The following is a 13631-nucleotide window of genomic DNA, read 5'->3' as shown; positions in this document are numbered from 1 at the left end:
GAACCCAGGTCTTCATAGCAGTTCCCTGGGTCTCTGGATTACTAGTCCAGCAACAATAACGCTACACCACTGCCTTTCCCAACCTCAACCCCACATTCCTGTCTCCCCTGATAACCTTTCAGCCCCTTGTTAATTAAGAATCTATCTAGCTCTGCCTTAAAAATATTCAAAGACTCTGCTTCCACCACCTTTTGAGGAAGAGAGTTCCAAAGTCTCACGGCCCTCTGAGAGAAAAATGTTTTTCTCATCTCTGTCTCAAATGAGTGACCCCTTACTTTTAAACAGTGACCCCTAGTTCTAGATTCTCCCACAAGAGGAAACATCCTATCCACATTCACCCTGTCAAGACCCCTCAGGATCTTATAGGTTTAAGCCAAGTCACCTCTTACTCATCTAAATTCCAGTGAATGCAATCCTAGCCTGTCCAGCCTTACCTCATAAGACAACCCAGCCATTCCTGGTATTAGTCTAGTATATCTTCTCTGAATCTCTTCTAACGTGTTTACATCTTTCTTTAAACATGGAGTCCAGTACTGTACACAATGCTCCAGGTGTGGTCTCCCCAATGCCCTGTACAACTGAAGCATAAGTTCCCTACTTTTGTATTCAATTCCCCTCACAATAAACGATAACAATCTATTAACTTTCCTAATTACTTGCTGTACCTGCATACTAACCTTTTGTGACTCATGCACTCGGACAACCTGATCCCTCTGAATCTCAGAGCTCTGCAATCTCTCACCATTTAGATAAGCTTCTTTTTCATTTTTCCTGTCAAGATGAATGATTTCACATTTTCCCACATTATACTCCATTTGCCAGATCTTTACCCACTTACTTAACCTATCTATGTCACTTTGCAGCCTCCTTATGCCCTCTTCACAATTTACTTTCCTACCCATCTTTGTGTCATCAGCAAATTTAGCAACCATACCTTCAGTCCCTTCATCAAAGTCATTTATATAAATCATAATAAGTTGAGGCCCCAGCGCTGATCCCTGTGGCGCACCAACTCTCTGCTTCCTGTTAGCTAGCCAATCTCCTATCCATGCCAATATATTACCCCACTACATCATGAGCTTTTATTTTCTGCAATAACCTTTGAGGTGGCACTTTATAAAATGTCTTCTGGGAATCTAAGTACAGTACATCCCTTTATCCATGGCACATGTGACTTCTTCAAAGAATTAGGGCCATTGTGAATTTCCATCGGATGCAGAATCACAGGACCTAGCAAGGCTGAGCAAAAATTCAGTCCCAAGGCTAAACTAGCCCAAAAGGCTTCAGGCCATTAATGAGTCAGAGCTGTCCATTTCATTAACCACCACGGCCAGCCAGGGTTCAGAGACGCCGCCATACCACGTGGTGTACAAGCTCCATTGGAAAGAAATAAAGTTTTAAAAACTCAGCCAGAGCTGGGAATCACCTTTTAATCACCCTAAAATACGCCAAATACATTCTAAAGGGCTGAAACCTCTAAATTAAGGACTTGCTGCAAAATAGCGATCTTCTGAAATCGGGCCTGCGATTGCCACAAGAGCCCGCCAAAATCCAACAAGCACAAGAAAATGCACTGAAAAAAATGCTACTGTAGTGCCATCTTTAAAAGTGAAACAGAATTTAAAGCTGTACTCCCCAAGCTGGAAATTAACCACAGATTATAAATCAACCCTGCCAGATCAATTTGGGCTGATACAAGGGCCAGACCAGGAACAGAATCGGGGGCTTTGACAAAAAAGATTGTCAAGATACCTGATAGCTTCAGTATTAGATAAGAAAACAGAGGCTGAACAAGTGAATAGACTACTGTACTCAGTGGGTTCGATAGCTGATGATATCATTGTGAGGCAGGGAATAAATGAATCTTCAGATAAGTTTGAAGATGTTCTGAAATCCTTCAAAACCTACTTTAATTTAAGAAGTAACAACATTTTAGAGCGAATCAAGTTTCAACAAGCAAGTCCAACAGCCTGGGGAACCTGTTGACTCTTTCATAAACGAATTATACAGATTGACTGAAGGCTGTGGCTACAGTCTTACAACCTTAAGTCAGAGCTCATATGAGACCGAATAGTAGTTGGAATTGCTAATGATGCCCTTTGGGGCATATTACAAGCAAAAGAAGGTCTGACTCTAGAAAAGGCCATCCAAACAGTCAGGCAGTCTGAAATGCGCCAACAACATCAGTCCACTTTACGTGTTGAGGTTAAGCCATGGTATAGAGCAACCTCGACTGTCTAGTTCATAAAGCAACAAAAGGGCAGGGAGACTCCAGGCCAAGGAATGCAATACCCAAATAGACTACACGATGATGGGAGACCATGTCCGTGCTATGAAGCCAAAAGACCTCACAGGCAAGAGCAATGTCCTGCAATCTCTGTGCACTATTTCAACTGCAACCAGCTGGGACACTTGGGAGAGCTGTGCAAATCTAAGACATCAAGACATGCTGAAGATCCCAAAACAGTCTACGAGATTGAGGTACAACACCAGGAAGAAGTTCAACTGTGCTTCTTGGGTGAGATCAAGGGTCCTAGATTCTAAGTTTGGAATGTTGACATCTCTGTGAATGGTCACCTCATCAATTTCAAATTAGACACGGGATACAGGACCATGGCTGTTGAAGCAGTGCCTGATGCCACCCACAATACAGCTGCACGGAAGCAGGTGGCATTAAGATCCCAGTTAAAGTTATGTTGCAAGCCTCCACTCCAGTACAAAAATAAATGACTGTGGGAAATTTCATTTTTACTCCACAATCAAGAATTTTCCCTCTCGAGCAGGAAAGCCTGTGTCACTATCAACCTCCTCCAGAAATTTGATGAGGTTAACAAGCAAGAGTCTGGTTCCAATTTTAAGAAAGGTTTTCTGAAACTTTTCTCTGGATTGGGGTGACTGAAGGCTGCATACTATACTACATTGAGAGAGGGTGCCAAGCCGGTGTGCCTGTACACACCACGAAAAATACCACACTCACTTATGAAGCAAGTACAGCAACAACTGGACAGGTCATCTCCCCGTCAATCCATCCAGGACAAAGCAGCCCGCTTGATTGGCACCACATCCACAAACATTCACTCCCTCCACCTCCGACGCACAGTAGCAGCAGTGTGCACCATCTACAAGATGCACTGCAGGAATTCACCAAGGCTCCTCAGACAGCACCTTCCAAACCCATGACCACTACCATCTAGAAGGACAGGGGCAGCAGATACATGGGAACACCACCACCTGGATGTTCCCCTTCAAGTCACTCACCATCCTAACTTGGAAATATATCACCATTCCTTCAAAATCCTGGAGCTCCCTCCCTAACAGCACTGAGGGTGTATCTATACCACAGGGACTGCAACGGTTCAAGAAGGCGGCTCACCCACCACCTTCTCATGGGCAACTAGGAATGGGCAATAAATGTTGGCCCAGTCAGCGAAGCTCACATCCCATGAATGAATAAAAAAAACCTCAGCCAGTAGGATGGTACTCCGGGATAGTCTCAGTTACAAAGCCAAATGGGTCCATTTGCATCTGCGTTGACCCAACGCAACTCAACAAGGCAGTGGTGAAAGTAGTCCAGCCAATGTACTCGGTGGATGACACTCTGACGAAGCTCTCCAAAAGCACAGTCCTTTCAAGGTTCGATACTAACAGTGGCTTCTGGCAATTTCTACTAGACGAGGGGTCCAGATTGCTGACTACGTTTATTACTCCATTTGGCAGATTCTGTTTCAACCTGCCCTTTGGCATTACCTCAGTAGCCGAGATTTTTCAACACACAATGTCGGCCATCTTACAAAGCCCGGAAGGTGTCATCTGCCATATGTTTGGTCCAAGGTATGACCATTGAGGAACATGACAGGAGGCTCACAGCTATCTTTGAACCCTTACAGAAAGCAGGGCAGGCAGTGAACGAGAAATGCGAGTTCTCTAAGACCTTTATTCGGGTCCTTAGGACATATTGTGAGCAGTAACGGCATCCTAATGGACCCACATAAAATGAAGGCAATCAGTGAGTTCCCAAACCCAACATTTATTCCAGACGTCCAAAGATTCCTGGGCATGGTGAACTAGTTGGTGAAATTTCTGCCCAATCTGCTGCAGGTCACAGAACTCTTGTGGCACCTTCCCAAAATGGGCCAGGTGTGGTGATGGGATGCACACCAAGAGCAAGCATTCAGCACATCAAAGACATGCTGCTCTCACCTGATATCCTGGCTCAAACTACAACCCAACCCTGTCACTGCAATAGCAGCTGATGCCTCCTCCACAGGCCTAGGGGAAATTTTATTCCAGGCGCAATTGGATGGATGTTGCCGACCAGTGTATTATGCATCTGGAAGACTATCAGACACAGAGATCTGGTATGCTGCTATTGAATATGAAGCTCTCACAGTCACGTGGGCTTGCAAGAAGTTCTCTGACTACACTATTGGCCTGAAAGTCACAATTGAAATGGATCATAAACCACTGGTCTCACTATTAGACGAGAAGGAACTTGCGAACCTACCCCCGGAATCCAGATATTCCATTTGCATCTCATGCACTTTGCATATGATATGGTAGATGTTCAAGGTAAACATCAAACGGCTGCAAACACACTATCCAGGGCCACAGTCGACCTTCCTGTGAGCTCGAGTCGTATTCCCAATTGATGAGAAAACAACTGCCAGCTACCTTAGGAAAGCCTCAGCAAATACACGGGAGCAATTGAAAGATGTGGAGTGTGCCCTCATCCGTCATTACTGTCAACAAGGGTGGCCAGAGCAGAGGCCAGGTGGCAATGTCATGAAAATTTGTTCTGAACAGCAAAAACACTTCACCATGATAGATTATTCGCTAGTATACAATGAGTCATTCCATCTCCCTTTGGTCAGAGCTGTTCCAACAAATCCATCAAGGCCATCTGGGCATTACAAATTGCAGAGCACGAGCCCAGTCTGCAGTGTGGTGGCCGGGAATATCAAGGGAAATTGGAGAAATGATTTCAAACTGCCAGGCGTGCGCACTGCACAAACCTGTCCAGAGGGAGCTATTTGTCCCGACACATTTCCCTACTATGGAATGGTTGGTAATGGAGTTTTTCATGTTTAAAGGCAGGTCCTTCCACATTGTGGTTGATTACCTCTCCTGATAGATCCAAGTGAAGCAGTCACGACAACTGCAGAGGTGGTCATTAGGTCCCTGAAGGAAATGTTTGTGAGCCTGGAATCCCAGGCCAGATGGTGTCCAATAATTTGCAAATGCATGCTTCACTCAATTTGTCATCAGTTATGGCTTTCAACAACTTATCAGCTCTCCAAGGTTTCCACAATCTAACATTAGGGCAGAAAGAGGCATCCGCCCCATTAAAACCTGTTTGAGAAAAAACAAAGACTTCCCAGTGGTGCTTTTAACATATAGAAATGCCTCGCTGCATTGTGGATCGGCCTCATCAGCACTGCTGATGGGCAGGAATCTTTGCACTCAACTCCCAATGCTATCAAGGAAATTAGTCCCAGGGTTGGGAGCCAAGGACTACTGAAAGGTTCAGGAAAAGTCCTACAGACTGAGACAGGTTTCCGCCTACAATAAGAGGTACTATACCAGAAACCCATCCCAGTTACAAAAAGGTGGCAAGGTTTGGATCAGGGATCTTGAAAGAGAGGGCATCATTGTCTGGAGAGATGATGATCAACCAAGGTCATACCTGATACATACCCCAGCAGGCACGATCAGGCAGAACAGGAGGAGTGTCCTCCTCATCCCTCGAGGCAAGCTTCCTGCTATACATTTAAGTGAATCCGATCAAGACAACTAAGTGCTGGAAACCCAGAGTACTACGATTTCAACTCCAAGCCAACAAAGCCTTCCCAAAGCAACTGAGCCTGCCACTCTTTCAAATGTGACCAGGACAAGGTCTGGAAGAATTGTCAAGAGTCCAGACCATCTGCATTTATAAAGTCAGGAACTTGAGGGTGAAAGAGTTGGGGTGGGGGGGCGGGGCGGTGATGAAAGGTGTAGCATATAAAGAAAGATTGCACTGTAAATATGTTGGGTAAAGGCTTGGGGGTAGGCGTAGTATAAGGTTGTTAGGCATAGCAAGGGTTAATGCAGGACTGGGGAACAGTACCACCCACAGTATGATGTAGAGAGGCAGATGACAGTGGGCAGGAAACACAGATGTGTAGAGAGAGTCAAGAAGCAGTCAGCGTGAAGTTAGCTCCTAGTTTGTGCTAAACTTTGTACATATATAAATAGCTATGTGTTACCAATAAACACTATGTTCAACCTTATAAGCCTCTGAGCCTCTTAGTGAGGCCTACTGAACAAACCCTCATAACAACTCGGATGCAAGGGCTTAGTGATTTACCAGGTACCTGAAATGGGGGACTTCAGTTGAGTGGAGTGACAAGGGGCGATTTGATGGAAGAGCTAAAAATTATGAAGGGTTTTGATAGAATAAATAGGAAGAAATTGTTTCCAGGGACAGGAGGGTCAGACAGGAATCAGACTGAAGGTAACTGGCAAAAAGAACCAGAGACAAGAAGGAGGGGGAACATTTCTTGCATTGCAATTTATGGTCTGGAATCCGCTGCCTGAAAGGGTGGTGGAAGTATATCCAATAATAACTTTCAGAAGGGGATTGTATATATAATAGTAAAGGGGAAAAAATTGCAGGGCTATGGGGAAAGAAATCATACTAATTAGTTCGCTCTTTCAAAGAACCAGCACAGGCATTTTGAGCCAGAGCCAGAATGGAGGGGGGGTGGGCTTTAAAGATTGCATGTAGGACCTGATTCTGTGATTTCTGTCCCCATTCCCATCATCGGTAATTGTTAGCGATGTCGGATAAGGGTGCGGGTAGTAAGTCTGCACACAACACTCCCGATCCTGCCAGCTCCACTGCAGGGGGTGGCCGGGTGGTGGGGGGGTTTCAGACTTGCCGCTTTTCATGGAGTTGGGTCAGTTTCTGAGGGAGACGTGGTTCAAGGTGGTTCGAAGGAGTCATGAACCACGGGGGAACCCTAGACTGCAGTTGGGAACCTTTGAACAAATAAGTTCAAAAGGTGATATCAACTGCACACATCATAATGTAATGCAGTATAATAAGTTAAATAGGTTTTTAATGCAGCAGCTGATGACAGGACTTTGTTTTTAAAAAGTAAGTGACCATCAAATTGACCAGCGTTATGAAAGTGGAAATGTATTCAGATCAATTAGGCTGCATTATCCAATAGATAAAGTGTTCTTCTGCATTGAACAATAGGGGTATTCAGATTTAACTGTGCCAATGGCCCCTGTGATTTAATGCTTCCTTTGATTGATAGTTCAGACATCTGTTCCCCTGCTTTTATCCTTGAACAGGTGCCTGAGCTCTTGCAAGAGCCATTCAGGCATCTGTTCCTCTGTTTCAAAGGTTGAACAGGTGAATGAGCTCTTTCAATGACTTAAAGGTTTTAGTGCATTTAGCTCTGGAGGTTTTGTTTATAAAACTGTGCAATGAAATCCTATATTTTTTTTAAATTTTTCACAGAATGTGGATATCGCTGGCTAGACCAGCATTTATTTCCCAGAAGGTGATGGCAAGCTGCCTTCTTGAACCGCTGCATTCCATGTGATGTAGGTATATCCACAATGCTGTTAGGAAGGGATTTCAAGGAGTTTAACCCAGTGACAGTGAAGGAACGGTGACATAGTTCTAAGTCAGGATAGGATGTGGCTTGGAGGGAAACTTGCAGGCTTAGCTGAGCTCCAACCTCAAATGCTTTCAGCTCAGCAGGGGCTGTTGACACAGCTGTCAATGGGACACCAAATTTATTTACCTTGGCAGCTTTATGACCATTTTACAGGATTATCTTTCTGAAGCATTTTTTGAATGGCTGTTAATTTATATTGATAGTTTTATGACCACTTCAAGAATAATGGCTTTTTGAAGTTATTTTTAACAGTTTCATGAACATCTCAAAGATATCCCAATGTTGTTATAGGGGTCAAGAGTTTTGTACATAGTGGATACTAAGTGAGTGGTCAGGGAGGGGTGAGGGTGTATGGATGGGGCATGGGGTATGGGGGTGATGTGGTTAAATGGGCATGGGGGCATTGTGGGGTAGGGTTCATGGAGGGGTAAGGGTTTGAGGGCCTCACACTATTGGACCGAACTGGAGTGATGTCCCAGGAAACAGAGGCGGCCCTTTTAAGCTGGCTGCCTCGGCATCTGCCAGCCTCTGTTTCTGCCTTGGGCCTGTTTCCGGAGGTGGTGGCCCCAAATCCAGACTGTCCCTGCCGCCCCACGACGAAAATAGCACGGGCGGGAACTGCCAAGCAGGAGGCTGGGATAACGACATTGGGAAATGACCCGACTCGTGATTCCTGCCTCAAAGATGAAAATCCAGTTCTTTAGATTGAAAGGGTGTTTTTAGTGCTTAATGATTCATGATTCTAACTACTGGGGAGCAAGGAATAACTAGGAGCAGAAAGAGATTGGGGTAAGAAAGACCAGACGAACCCAAGAAGAGTAGTGGGGAAAGTAGGAAACACCCATAGAAGCTACAACACAGAAACAGACTATTTGGCCCAACAGTCCATGTGAGCAAATAGTCCTATTCATATTTATCTGCAATGTTCCTACATCTCTTCGCCCTTTTCACTTCATCCACCTGCCCAATCTAAACTTAAATGTTGACGTGGCTTTTACCTCAACCATTAACCCTGGAAGTGAATTCCACAACTCTTTGCGTGAAGTAATTTCTCCTGCCCTCAATTCTAAATCTCTTACTTTTAACCTTCTATCGATGGCCCATCATTCCTGATGTTTGCTTCAATCCACCCTGTCTCATCCTTTCGCAATTATAAATGCTTCTATTATATTACCCCTGATCTATAATGATTGTATGAAAAAAAGACTCAAACTGGCAGTGATCCAGATGTCGTTGACAGTGGGATGATTAGTGCTGCATTGTGGCAATCTGTAGTTTCTTCAGCACGATACTATGCACTCCCATATCAAAACAGTGACACAAGTTAGATTGTCATTCACTTCAGTAGCAGGATATTACATACAAGGTAAAATGCTCCTTTCCTTATAAACAATTTACCATGATCAGTGCCACAAGATTTACTAATTGAAACAGTGCTGTGCCTTTATAGCAGCACTTCAACAAATATTAATTTTGTTTGCTCCAATATGAAATTATTTTCAGTGTAGGAGTTTTTGGGCTCGTCACATAATGTGGATACTTAACTAAGCCTCCATTGCAAGGTTATTGAGGCTTAACTCCCTACAGGTAGTAGTTACAACTGGACTAGGCCAAGCTCTGATTCAAGGTCATTTTGTAATTGCTATGTAAGCTACTTGACTGCCAAATCAGGGTAATCGTTGCTGCAAAAATCTGAATCACAGGACTTAGGCCAAGCAGGACTAAAGAAAATATGACTTCGGCAAAAAATTGTACATTTTTCCTTGTGCTACCATTAAAGATCTGATACAGCACTGACAGACAATGAATTATGTCACTGTTACAAGTTACTGCTGTTCATTCATATTTATGAGAGCAATTATCAACCTTTGGGAACTGCTAATAACCATGATTAGCAGTTATGAGTCTAGATGGAAGTACTTAGGCATTTTATTTATTTTCAAAAATTATGAATGAAACTGACACAAGACAATATTCTCCTTTGAAGTTGAATTACTTACGTGATTGTGTCAATCATGTCTAATCCCATTTCAACACAACAATGAGCGTGGTCGGTTTTTGGCTGAGTAAGACCTGATACACAATAATAGCAATCCCCAAGTATTTTAATCCTTCGACAATGATTCTCCTGCCAGGGACAGAGAGAGAGAGAGAAAAAAAAGACATTTATATTTATATATAAGAAAGTAAACTATAACCCTTCTATATTCTTTTGTACATGTTCTTCAAATAACATTGCAGAACTTACATATAATAGCATTTTAGGTAAGAATCAAATTGATTGAATGAAATCTAAGTGTAATTAAAAATCACAAAAACTTTAAAGGTGTTTTGCTTTTGAGTAAACTGCTTAATATTGTTTCAGTCTGAAAAATTATGGGTTTTAAAATAATGGCTGACAGATATAGAGTAAACTTGCCATTGTTATGACCTTGAGGGAGACCAATAATTTTTAAATAAATTTGAATTCCCAGTTATTAACTGAAATAAATTATGATTTCACAATTTTAACAAAAACCTTTTCTGGGAGGCAGTGGCATAGTGGTGTTGTCTCTGGGCTAGTAATTGAAAGGCCCAGAGTAATGTTTTGGGGACCTGAGTTCGAATCCCAACACAGAATGGTAGAATTTGGATTCAATAAAAATCTAGAATTAAAAGTTGATTGATGACCATTAAACCATTGTTGACTGTTATAAAGTAAACCCTTTATGGAAGGAAATTTGTCATCCTTACCTACTCTGTGACTCCAGGCCCAGGCCCACAGCAATATGGCTGATTCTTAAACTGCCCCCTGAACAAGGGCAGTTGGGCAATTAGGGATGGGGCAATAGATGCTGGGCTAGGCTAGCCAAAGACACCTACATCACATGAACAAATTGAAAAAAAACTTAATGGTCTAGCAAGCCACTCAGTTGTATCAAGCTGCTAAAAGGAATCAAACTGGCCGGACAACTCAGCATCAACCGAGGCACCGGAAATGACAACGGCAAACTCAGCCCTGTCAACCCTGCAAAGTCCTCCTCACTAACATCTGGGGGCTAGTACCAAAATTGGGCTGTCTCACAGACTAGTCAAACAATACCCTGAGATAGTCATCCACACTGAATCATACCTTACAGATTATGTCAATGGTGGAGGGAGTGAATGTCTGTGGATGGGCTGCCAATCAAGTAGGTTGTTTTGTCCATGATACCGTCCTGGGCAATTTTCCATGCTGTGTGCACGACAGCTTGTCACCTTCTAGGGAAGTCTCTCCAGCAAAGGCAATGGCTGATCGAGCATGGAAGTACAGGAGGGGGCACCCACTGAGAGCCACCTCCCCTGACCCTTCGGCACCCCCTGCAGCCCTCACCCTGTGATCCCCACCCTGCAAACACCTCCCCCCGCCCCACCCCATTAGTTACTTGTGGCCTGGGTCACTCCACGATTCTGGTGTCTTTCCTTCCAGCAGAAGCCATGCCCCCTTCAGTGCCACTGCTGAACACAAGAGTTGCCGGCTTCTGATTGGCTGGCAGCTCTCGCTAAGTGGGGCTTCCACTCCCACCCAGGTCTTGAGTGCAGAGGAAGGCCATCTATAAAATGCACATCTAAACTTGCCAAGGCTTTTCTAACTGCATTTCCCAAACCCTCAACCACTGCCACCAGCAGTAAGTGATGGGGACACCATATCCACCTGCAAGTTCCCCTGCAAGTCATCCACCATCCTGACTTGGAAATATATCTCTGTCACTGGATCAGAATCCTACAAAATGGCATTGTAGGAGTACCTTCACCATATGGACTGCAGGCTCACCACCACCTTAGCCATTAGGGATGCCAATAAATGCTGGTCTTGAGAAAAAAAACACTAACAACAACTTTAAGGCAACTCTGATTGCTGATGAGTCATTCGGAAAATGATATCCGCAAATAAATAACACAAGTGTATGTGTAATATAAAATGGGTTTGGTTGATGGAAGATATGTTGTAAACTTCTGATAATTATGATCATGAGTAGAAATCTCTCTTCATGAATGATGCCCTCAGTTGAACCCATTTACAACTTTATAAGTGTTTTATAACTCAATGAGATAGGTGGGCGTCAACTAAGGTGCAATCTTCTGGTAATTATAGTAATATTTCTGGCCTTATTCTCATGGGTCAGAAATTTCCCATTGGCGATTTGGGGGCGGGGCCCGCTCGCTGACGGGAAAATGACGCGGGATGACGTCAGGAGGAACCCCCAACATCATCCCGGTCCCTTTAAATTTTCAGGAAGGCGGGTGGACAACTGATTTCGCTGTCCGCCCGCCAAACTGTCAATGGCCAATTGAGGCCATTGACAGGTAATTAAAGTAATTAAAGGCCTGCCCGTCCAACCTTAAGGTTGGTGGGCAGGCCAGGAGCCCCAGCGGGCTTCTGATAATACATGAAACCTCATCCACCGGCGGGATGAGGTTTCATGTTCCTTTTTAAAAACTTTAATAAATGTAATGTGATATTTATTAACATGTCCCATCTTGTGTGACATTGTCACATGAGGCGGACATGTTAATAATATTTTTATTTCTCTATTTTTTAACTTTTGCGCACTGTCACTAATCTCCCTCAGACAGCACTTTGTCTCAGGGAGCAGTGCGCTCTTTTGCGCGCATACGCAAAAGAGCGCACTTTGACAGCTGGGGATTCCCTCCCCCCCAGCACAGGAAGCGCATAGCGGTTCCCGCCAGGCAGGCCGCTGGGTGGGCCTTAATTGGGCCGACCACTCAAAATGGTGTCGGGCCCCGTTTTGGTGGCGGGGGTCTGCTGTCTGCCTGCCGCCGAGCTGGTAGGGCCCGCACGCCCACCAAGGGCAAAATTCTGCCCATGGACTATCTTTGCTAACTTTGTCCTCCCACCTTCTAAAATTGCTGCCCTGCCTTATCCATCATGCCACATAGATATAATATTCTTTGCCACCAATATTTATGGAAAGGCATGGACGGTAGAGGTGAAGCCAAAATATGCCTAAAGTCGTCGACAAGGCCGGGGACATGGAGGCCCCACCAAATTTAATAAACATTCTGGCCAGCATGCAGGAAGGGCACCAGCAGCTGAAGACCCTTGGGGATAATCCTGGCAATTGAGGCTCGGGGAGGGTAGAGTGGGAGACGGATGTTTGGCGCAGAAGGAGGCCAAAGGTGTCTTTGAAGGGCATAATGTCGGGGGTGGGGGGAAACGGGAAACATTCCTGCTCCCAATGGCCAGCAAGGAGTATTGATAGGGCACTAGGACAGCTGGCCGTTCCTGCTTCGTTTTTTTCTGGGAAAGCCGAGCAGCGGCAGCAAATTTCAACTTGGGCTCACAATTGCATTGTGGGAGCCAACTTAAATATATTATTTAAGTATTTCACCTCTCACAAGTGTGACTCTTGGATGCCCCAGAGCTGCTCCCTCACCAAAAGTAATGAACACCTGCGTAGTGTCCCTTTCCACAAGCTTCACTTTTTCATTAACCCTAGCTTTCTTTCTCACCAGCTAGGCCTATATACCTGATGCAATTCAGTGCAGTTTTTATTTTCCTGAACTGTTAATATAATCTCAAATATATACTAGCAGTTTAATTTGCTCCGAGCATTAGAACTAGTATTCATTAGAGACAGTATAAGGACAGATTTTAACCATACCCACTCAGCAGAAATCAGACATTCTCGCTGCAAGAAAATGTTCACACACAAGTTTTTGATTTTAACCAGTTTGTCTAAGTGGGTGAGAAGAACACCTGCCAGAAACTGATAGAATTCTTCTTTAAATATGCACATCAGGCTTTGATGACATCATCAAGCCTGACGGCTATTTTAACCAGAAGTCTGGGCAGGTCAGCCATTTTGGCTTTCTCACCAGGCCAACTTAACATGAAAATACTTAGACCTCAAAAGGGAATTGGTTTTTGTAGTATACAGGTCTAGCATATAGGGTTAATGTTAATGAGCACACTAC

The 13631-nt window shown here is 44.2% G+C and overlaps 1 protein-coding gene across 3 annotated transcripts in view; it reads right to left on the bottom strand.

The window, feature by feature from the left end:
• Nucleotides 1–13631, bottom strand: part of LOC144678751 (adenylate cyclase type 1-like) — a 429196-nt gene that overhangs the window by 295099 nt on the left and 120466 nt on the right. For all 3 annotated transcript variants that reach the window (XM_078538612.1, XM_078538615.1, XM_078538613.1), the window contains exon 5: nt 9674–9801. In XM_078538612.1, coding sequence (XP_078394738.1) covers nt 9674–9801 — 128 coding nt within the window. The remainder of the gene's footprint in view (nt 1–9673; nt 9802–13631) is intronic.

Source organism: Cetorhinus maximus, chromosome 3 (genome assembly GCF_964194155.1).
Source record: "Cetorhinus maximus chromosome 3, sCetMax3.hap1.1, whole genome shotgun sequence".
NCBI lineage: Eukaryota > Metazoa > Chordata > Chondrichthyes > Lamniformes > Cetorhinidae > Cetorhinus > Cetorhinus maximus.
Note: the sequence above shows the minus strand (reverse complement) of the source record. Positions and strands in the feature narration are given on the sequence as shown.